At 43.1% G+C, this 9,276-nt stretch overlaps 1 protein-coding gene across 2 annotated transcripts in view; it reads right to left on the bottom strand.

Annotated features, from left to right (window-relative positions):
* RAF1 (Raf-1 proto-oncogene, serine/threonine kinase) overlaps positions 1-8,272 on the bottom strand; it is a 75,792-nt gene extending 67,520 nt beyond the window's left edge. Inside the window, exons 1-2 of one of the 2 annotated variants that reach the window (XM_030458580.1) lie at positions 8,146-8,272; positions 7,923-8,055 (exon numbers count right to left, since the gene is read on the bottom strand). In XM_030458580.1, coding sequence (XP_030314440.1) covers positions 7,923-8,055; positions 8,146-8,219 — 207 coding nt within the window. In that variant the 5' untranslated portion in view covers positions 8,220-8,272. Of the gene's footprint in view, positions 1-7,922 lie in introns of both variants that reach the window. The other variant, XM_030458582.1, reaches the window with a different exon arrangement.
* Positions 8,273-9,276: the final 1,004 nt, after the last annotated feature.

Genomic DNA, 9,276 nt, shown 5'->3' with positions numbered 1-9,276 from the left:
CTGGGCAAGGTAATACTGCCCTAGTAATACTAAGCCTCCTCTTAGTGAATCATTTCCCTTTATTTTTTAGGCAGTCATTAGCCAGACCCTGTTTTCCCACCATGTAGCATCTGGACAGTCCTTTTTTTTTCCCTGTACCACTAGCAAGTCACCCCTTAGCACTGCAGGTGTCCAGCCAGGCATACTCCCAGGAAAAAGAATGCCTGTAAGCTGAATGCAAAACCTCTCTGGGAAGCAACTCAACTCAGGATCAGGTGTGCAGTCCCAGACATCACAGAATCAGTCTTGCAAACTATGCTAAGGCAGCAGCTGCCAATCCTATTGCCTTCCTCTGAAGCACACAGGTAAAAGCAATGAAATCTTGCTTTTGTATTTCTGGTGAAAGATTCCCCTTCCTAACTGTGATCCTGATCAGGAGACCTCCTGGTGATCTCAGGGCTCTTTTTCAGCTGTGACAATTGTGTGATGCTTCTACTATATCTTTATGTATATTTCTTCTTTTAAAAAGTCTGAGCTAGACACCATAAAAATAATCAGTCCCAAATATTTGAACTTTGGCTGTTGGAAGGCACAGAAAGTACAGGGTTTATACTAGAAAGTCTGGGGTAGCCAGTTTCAAGCTTTTGTATCCAAAACTGTTCCATGTCATTCACTTCTCATAACTACAAGGTTTGTTTCAAATCATTCCAGGTTTCCTAACAAAAAAGGTTTCCATGTGAATTTTCCACAGGGAAAGATAATCAATTTTGGCCAACTTTTTAAACTACTAATGAACAGGTAGATAAATACATTAAATACTAAAAATTATACCCATGCATGTGATAAGAAGTAAAATAACCCAAGTAAAAGTGAAAAAAAAAAAAAGCTGGTCATGGGAAAGACTTAATTTCAGTTCACCTTAAGTAGTAATTGTCCTGCTACCCATAAATTCATGGCTTTACTTTAAGCAATTTTTCTCCATTTCAGTCCCCAGGATGATCTGGGAGCAGTGCGAAGCAGGCTGGGGGTCAGTGTCTGTCTCTGGCAGAACATTCCAGGCTTGGCAGAGCTTTCAGCACTAGTTGAGATGTTTGGGTGCTCTGCTCAGGAAGAGATGAAGTCCTGCATTGTCCACTCCACCATCCCCATTTTTAGGAAGAGGAAAGGCCACTGTAAATCTTGTGGATATTATAAAACAGAAGCATCTATTTCAGATAGATGTTGGTAAGGATCTCTAGGAGATGATTCTTTAGGTGCCTCTTTGGTCAGCATTTGGCTACAGTTTAAAAGATTGTAGGCATGTTTTTTTTATTATTTTTACATTTTTATTTTATTTTTACATTTTATTTTATTTTTACATTTTATTTTACATTTTACAGAAACAAAGCCAATTTACAGGTGCAGCTAAAAATACTTCTGCATAAAATTCAGTCAACTAGTAAAGTCCCAGTTCCAAAGGGGGTGAATCTGTCACTATTTAGCAAAATTGTTTTCTTTATTTTTTTTTTCCTTTAATGCAATTACTTTTAAACTCACCACTTTTTCAATAATGGGACAGTATAAAAGCTGAAGTTTGGGGCTTGGATTCTATAGTGTAGTTCAGCTTTTAGATTTTTTTCTTCCAGACAGATTTCTGTGTACACAGTTTTATTTGTATGCAAACAAGATTGGCACAGGTGTCTCTCTGGTGTTTGGGGGACATAAAACTAGGGATTGCTAAAACTTTGATTACTTTTTTTTTCCCCTAACCAAACAAGCATTCCACATACCAGAGTGTTTGGGCACCATTTCAATGCCTTGTCACGTGCCTTGTGGCACAATTTCTGGTTTCTTCTTGTCCTGCAGATGAATAAGGGCACAAGATAGAGAAAAATAAAATCTTGTGTAGAGAAACAAGATAAACCAGGTGCCTCGAATTGCCAGTGAGTGGGTGTGTGTCCACCTGTGCCTGATTAGGACAGGCCCCTATTGGGCATGAGCAAGATCAGGGGGCCAATAAAGGTGGGACCCACACCCACAGAAGGCACCTCAGCTCACTCTGGTGTGAGGCATGGAGAGGCCACCAGCTCATCAAGCCTCTGGAGCAAGAAAGGCTCCTCCTGCTACACTTCTACCCTGGAAGTGCTGTGTGGTGTCTGGAGTCCTGGAAGAGACCAGCAGCTCGTCGAGCTTCAGGAGCAAGAATGGCTCCTCCCGCTACAATCTTGTGACAGAATTCTGGAATCTTTCCCTGCTGCCTCCCAGGTAAGAAGGTTTCTTCACCTCCTGACACTTACCTGATACATGCCAGGGTAACAAAAGCTGATTCTTAGCAAATTTGAGGCAGGGGGCAAGAGTGATCCCTGATGGGAAAGATTCACAGGAGGGAACAAGCTAAGGATCCTCAGACCTGAGATTCCTGAAGCAGGGATTTCTGCACCCCTTGCAGAATCAAATGGGCAGGGTTAAACTTGGATGTTCAAACTGAATCTCCTTGTGCTCCATGGCTTAGGAGAGGTAATACCATTGTATCAAAATGAACAGGCCTGCAATTAAACTTCCAGTGCTGTATGACTGAAAGGGAAATAAAGCCAAGCACATCTTTGGTGGGAGAATGGCATAAATATAAGAAGGGTTTTGTGCAAGGACCAGTTGAGTGGCAGAGGGAACTCCATCCCTTTTCCTGCCCCTTGGCTCTGCAGGCAGCTGCTGCTGGGTATGGCACTGCTACCTCCATTTGGCCCTCCCAAAAGGACTGATAAAGTATCTCTGTGCTTAGGAGGAAAGGTACAGTCAATATTCTCATGTTCTCCCAGCTGGGAAGAGGTACTGGAGGGAGCACAGAGCACCCCAGCACAATCCATACTATAGGAACATGCAAGACCCAGGAAAAACCTAGCACTGGGGCTTCAGAGCTGATGCAGATAGCAACCACATCAACTACAACAACAGAATCTTGACAAGCCAGCAGCTGAGGGAGTGCTGACTTCATCTTGGTATGCAGAGTAGATAGCCAGCAATATTAATCTGAACATACTATGAATGCCCAGAATACTCATCCCAATCTTTTTTGCTTCAGATTTTGGAGCAGCATGGGATATCTGCCAGTGAAATGAAATACAGTATGGCTTTGGAGCTTAGAGGGCAAAAACAGGTACAGTAACCTAACATTCTGGAAAAAAACAACCCCAAAACTTCCTACATTTTCATTTTGCTATTCTTTCTCCTACAGCCTGATTAATGATGATCTGTTAATGATTTGGCTTTGATTGAATTGAAGTTGGGAATATAACCAGACCTTACTCTTAACTTGTAAACTGTTTCCTTCTCAAACACAAAGATGCATCACTGCCAAGAGCAAGGACACAGGGCAGAGGGGCTCTGCTGGCTCTTGTTTGGCACAGGTCTGTGTTTGTGCAACAAACCCTGCACTTCCAGTCACTTGGGTGTGGGGCTTTTTGTGGAACATTCTTGATTAGCTTGCATTCCTAAGGAGAGGAAGCTTATGTAATGGCTCAGTCTATCTCTTGCTCCAAATTTCAAACATAGTTGACACATGAGCCAAGGTCTCAAAAATAATGAAGTTTTTACAAGTTTTTTTGGAAGTCAGCAACTGAAGACAGAAAAGGGAACCAAAGGAAGGAAAAGAAGAACTCAGAAACCAACTGTTGGCCAGGGTAGTGTTTACTACAGCAGTCACCAGTTACCTAGAGCTGAATTAGCCACAATATGTGAGGAGTTTGTCCTATGGGGGGTGACACTGAAAAGAAATGCATTGAAGACATCTGCATTTCTTACAGCGGGGAGCAGAGGTGCTTTGGGGCTGAGGCTGTAGAAGCCTGCAGGGAAGCTGCCTGAGTTGTGCTGCTCATAGAGCACTGCTGGGTTTCTTTTCTTGAAGTCTGTGCTGACATTCAGAACACAGTAGGCACAGTCTTGTTCTTAAAAAAAGCATGGAACAAAAGTTGACAAATTGTTCCATAGCTGAGGCACAAAATCAAAGTACTGGGGGGGAAAGCATGCACAACATTTTGGTCCTTGGCAAGAGGACCTTGGTTTATATCACACATGAATGGGCAGGGGTGGCTGATAACTTTTGATCTGTCTCTAAAACCATTTTAATTTGACCACATTGCCAGAAAATAGGAATCTTACTGTAGCTGCTGAGGTGGCAGTGTGTTGACTTGGGTTGCCATGAGGAATAAAAGCAATGGAGTGATATGACCCTGCAGGAAACTGTCCAAAATCATAAAATGCTCAACTTTTTTTTTCCTTTTTTTTTTTCCATATAGCATGGCTCTATCTATGTCATTCCTTTTTCATTTGTTTGCCTGGATTCCTTAGATAACTTTGCTAGAGACTTAAGTTTTGTTGTAGATATGGAAAACTGCTTTTTTTTTTTTTTTTTTTTTTTTTTTTGCTTCTTGGTTGTTCTGCCTGCTTTCCAACATCAGTAATACTGAGATGCAGCACGTTCAATTTGCTCCAGCATTCATTCTTTAAAATAAGACAAAAAATAAGGGACACCACACAAAAAGAACTCTGCTGCTGCCGCCTTAGTGACTCCAGAAAGCAGCCAAAGGGAGTTGTGACCTGGAGGGCTGGCTCTAACTCAGGCCTAAAATATAGAAATATAACAGCAGGGAAAGGTGGTTAGTGTAGGAATCAGTAAACACAGCTCAGCCCTGCAGATCTTTCTGTGAGCATCCAATAACCCAAAAATGTTGGTAGCAGTCTGTGCACACACATGAGTTGTTGTCATGGCAGCCTGGCTGGCATCTGCTGCTGGCAGCAGGGTGATGGAAGTCAGCTCTTACCAAAAACCTAACTGACTTCTGTGAAACTTTTACAGCTACACACAACCCAAAGAATCAGCACAGAATCATGAGTGGAGTATTGTGAAACATACAAAGACAGTAAGCTAGATGTTAAAGCTGTACATGACACACCATATGCACTATACATCCATCTGCCAGAGATAACTGTGACCACTTGACAGTTCCAAACATAAAATCCTGATTCTTGTTGCTTGTTAGTTTGTTGACAGATTTTTTTTGGACTGTCAGTTTTCATGCTGGGTCTCTGCCCTGTGAGTGTCCACACGGATACAATAGCAACAACCCATTGCTCAAGAAGGTAAAATAGTGAACTTTACTCTGGTGAGCATTTTACAACTATTTCATTGAAGCTGCAGTGTGCCCACCCTTTCAAGCAAGTCCTTCAGATTTAGTTGCTTTTGGTTTGGGTCTGTTCACATCGTGTAGACTGGCTGGAAATCCATTGCTTTATTTGCAGGCTGAGTTGCTCATTCCTTTACAGTCCCCAGCAAACTGAAATAATTAACAGCATGGGCTGAAAGGGGCCAAGACCATGCCTGTTATCATTTCTCATGGTGCAGAGTTTAAATGCTGGAGCCCTGTCCCCAGGGCACACCCCACTGTTTGTGCTTTCAGAATAATAAATTCTTCAAGGAAAGGCAGAACACAACACCCAGGTGTGAGATTTTTAACACATGTACCCTGTACTGAGAAGGTACATCAGAAAGAAGATAAGATTAAGGAATAAGAGAAATGATTTTCCTATCCCTTGGTTTCCCCACTACATTGAGAGAGCTCTGGGGCTGTGCTAGGTGTCTATCAGGTTTCTACAACCCTTTTTTTGCTGAGCTTGCCCTTCCTTCAGAACTTAATCTTCCTGCTGCACCTAAATGCCACTTTATTTTGCCATTGTTCTGTTCTGCAGTTACACAGGACCTGTTGTCCCCTTCTTGGTGCTACTCCTGGCTTCCTGGGAGTTTCAGAGTGAAAACCTACTGAGAGGTGGGAGGAAGGAATTCACAGGAATGTGGACACACAGAGGGAAAGAACCTGGAGGCCCACAAAACTGAGGGGGCTAAGGAGAAGTTCTCATTCTGAACTGCAGAATTTAAGTCAGGCAGAAACTCCAGACCTTCCTGTGTGCTGAATGTCTTGGCTGACACAGCCTTTGATAAAGGAGGATATTATTGCTTTTCTTGCAACTTCTGACCTGCTGCCAGGTATTGTCCAACTGAGGACAGCCATCAAAAAGCTTGGAATTTATTTTTTTTTTCTATCAGAGGATATGAATGACTGTTATTTCCTCAGAAGACATTCCAAATACAGAGCTGGAATGTATTAAACCTCAGACTACTTAGGAAAAAAAAAATGTAAGCTCTAAATCTTCAGGGGGTGAGCTTGAGAGTTTTCTATTCTAATGAGAAATTCAGCCTATCCACTCACCTTTATTAAGCAGAGGTCTCAAAGGGTTTGTCCTGGAGCTGAAAGGATGGTGAGAAGGGGCTCACAGGAGCCCAGCCAGGCTGAGAAGGAGAACCTTTGCCACATAGGTATGGTGCCTGCCTGAGTGGGACCTTCTGGCTGCTTCATGGCCAGAGTCCTCACACCAACCCTGCCTTGAGTTACCTGGATTCATCCTTCCTGAGGTGAGCAGGACAAGAGAGCCAGTGCTGCAGTTCCTTTGGACTATGAACCTCTCACCGTGAGGTGCCCTTAACCAGCTGTTAAGCTGCAAACCCTCGTGTGCTGCAGAGCCAGAAAGGAACCTGCCAGGTTCATATACATAAATGACAGGTATTCTGCATATGTATTTTTAGATGGTTTTTGTTCAGAACACACACAGCCTGAGACATGGGGAAACAGCTTCAGGTGCCTGCCTGGTGGCTGCGTTAGCTTTTCCTCTGCTGTTAATTAAGTAGGTCCAACTTTGTTCTCCAAAGTTAATGAGGGAAATGAAGAAGTCTAAATTAGCAGCACAGTTTTAAAAATGTTTGGATTGTGTCTTTTGTTATTATATATAATATATATAGCTATATACTTTAGCTATACTATTATAAACCAATTAACTTGCACAAAATGCAACATGTGAAGGACTTGCAAAGTCACACAGTTGGGATATAACAGAGTTTTTCTATTAAAATATTAGGAGGAACCCCAACAAAAATCCCTGTGCAGTTTAAACCCACTTCATGCTGGAGGGAGATCACTGCTGGACTTCAGTCTAAAACTTGGTGCCACAGAAGGCCAAGGCAGCAAAGGAAAAGCTCCCATTGCTTCATCCACTGCAACAGCCTCCCTTTCAGCAGTGCATGGAGAAACTGAAGTGAGCAGCAAGAGGAGCATTGCAACAGCTCAGCAACAGGAAACCTGGTTCAGGTAGAGCTGAACTTTCAGTTTAATATGGCCCAGCAGAACTTTGCAGCTAATGGGACCCAGGCCCAAAGTGTGGCACACTTGGGAAATGCAGTAATGCACAGGATCCCAATCAGCATTTGGAAACTTCTGACCTGTAAGCAAACTCGAAGGGATTCTCACTGCTGATACAAGATCACTGCAATTATTGGGAATATGGGATACCTGGTTATGCAAACACACATCTGCTTTCAAACCTCAGTTTCACAGTCAGCATGGTTTTCATTTCAAAGCAACAAAAAAAAGGCAGAATAAAGTCTCCTGCTAATAGATGAGATCTAGAAAGAATTTTTACAAACAGTTCAGACACAGGCAGTCAGAAACCCTAAAATGGAACCATGCTGGTCAGGAAAGGACAGTCACAACAAATGTTGCACTTAAAAATGCAAATTTGTACTTGGTAAAATTTAATTCTTGTGCTGGTTTAATATTTAAATAGAAAAAAAAAAGTCAAAGATACTTAGATTTTTCCCTCAAAAATGAGGAAATTCCCACCAAACTCTTTATATTATGGAGATTTGTAAAATGCCCCTTGGAAACAGCACTTGGGCTTTTCTGTCTGATCCCAAACTAATTAATTTAACCTTGTGAAGCAGCTCCAGCAAGTATTTAATCCTGGCCCTCCAGCCTGGATTCACAGAGCCACTCATCTTCCATATGTCACTGTCCAACTAAAAGCACTGCAAAAGCTGTGACAAACCCTTTTCCCCCCCAGGCATCCCCTCAGAGACTCACCAGAGGCTGAAACTTCTTCTCAGACCCAGCAAACCTTCTGGCACCATCTCTGGAGGCTGCAATCCGAAGGAGAAATCCAGAGGCTGGGAGGATGTGTGCACCCAGAGCCCAAGGACACCTGGGGTTAACAGTCCTTAGGGAGAGCAAAAGCAAAAAGCTGGGACAGGGAATGGGATTGCCTTTCCAAAGGGCTCTAATGCATTCTTTGTGTTAGCAGGAATACCTGGACCCAGGGGCTGAACTCTTGCTTGTCACATGGGTGCCAGAGCTAAAAAAAGGCAAAGCCAGCAGCTTCATTTAACCCCCCCCCAAATATGTTGGGGTCTCCCCCTGAGACTGCTTCTGTGCCTCTTCCAAACTTTGCTGCAGTTTGCCTGGAATTTTAATATCCCTCTCTCTTTGGTTCTGTGCTTTTTCACTCTTTTATTTTTAGATTCACTGTTTCACAGTGGTCTGGGGAGCCTGCTTGACGCCAGCAAATGTAACTGGATCCCCTGTCCCTGCAAGCCAGGAATTGCAGCCACGATCAGCACGCTGCCCAGAGCACAAACCTTGGCACTGCTCACAACCCAATACTCTGAATCCGCTGTTTATCTTATGGCAGGGCTTGGGAAAGGAGGCAGCTCTGGGTTCATCAAAATGTAAAGAAGAGCTGGGAAAGGTTTTGGGGGGAAGCAAATCAAAATCAAAGATGGAAATAGCTTTGTTCTGCAACAGATTTGTGTGACCAGACTTCCAAAAGCAAGAAGAGGGATTTACAAAAAAAAAACAACAAACAAACCCAGAGATCTTTCCTTCTCTAATAACCTAGTAACAGGACAGGCATGCACAGAACAGATTGCCTTTAAAAAAAGGCTTGTGTCAGCAAGGTTGACTTCAGTGGAATAAATAAGAATAGGCTGCTTGGCAGCAGGGCACTGCTGACAATAACCTCACAGGTCAGATTTTCCAAGCTGTGATGGCTTGTCTGATACACACATGACTGCAGCTACCAGTTCTGTTCAGGATTAACATGGGCCACCATCTTCCACTCAGCCTTTGGTGAGCAGGTGTCAGATCTTTACCTTCCTCTCTCATGGGATGCAACTAGAACAGATCAGGTCTCTGGCACTAAGGAGCTGAATTACCTTGCCTGAACTTTTCAGTTTTCTCTCCCTCTCTTCCCATTACAGAGAAGAAGGATTGCCAGGCTATCCGATTGGGAAATTGTTCATCCTAACTATTCTAGGATCTGTAGCTATGGTAACCAGTGTCTAGAATGGAGTGTGACCACTTCACAAGTGAAAAAACAAGTGTATGGAGTCAGTGATTTCCCCAAGGTGCTGTGATGAGTCAGCAGCAGAGCCCAGCTCAG

The sequence above is a fragment of the Calypte anna genome, chromosome 12, assembly GCF_003957555.1.
Source record: "Calypte anna isolate BGI_N300 chromosome 12, bCalAnn1_v1.p, whole genome shotgun sequence".
Lineage (NCBI taxonomy): Eukaryota > Metazoa > Chordata > Aves > Apodiformes > Trochilidae > Calypte > Calypte anna.
This window is presented reverse-complemented; position numbering and strand designations above follow the sequence as displayed.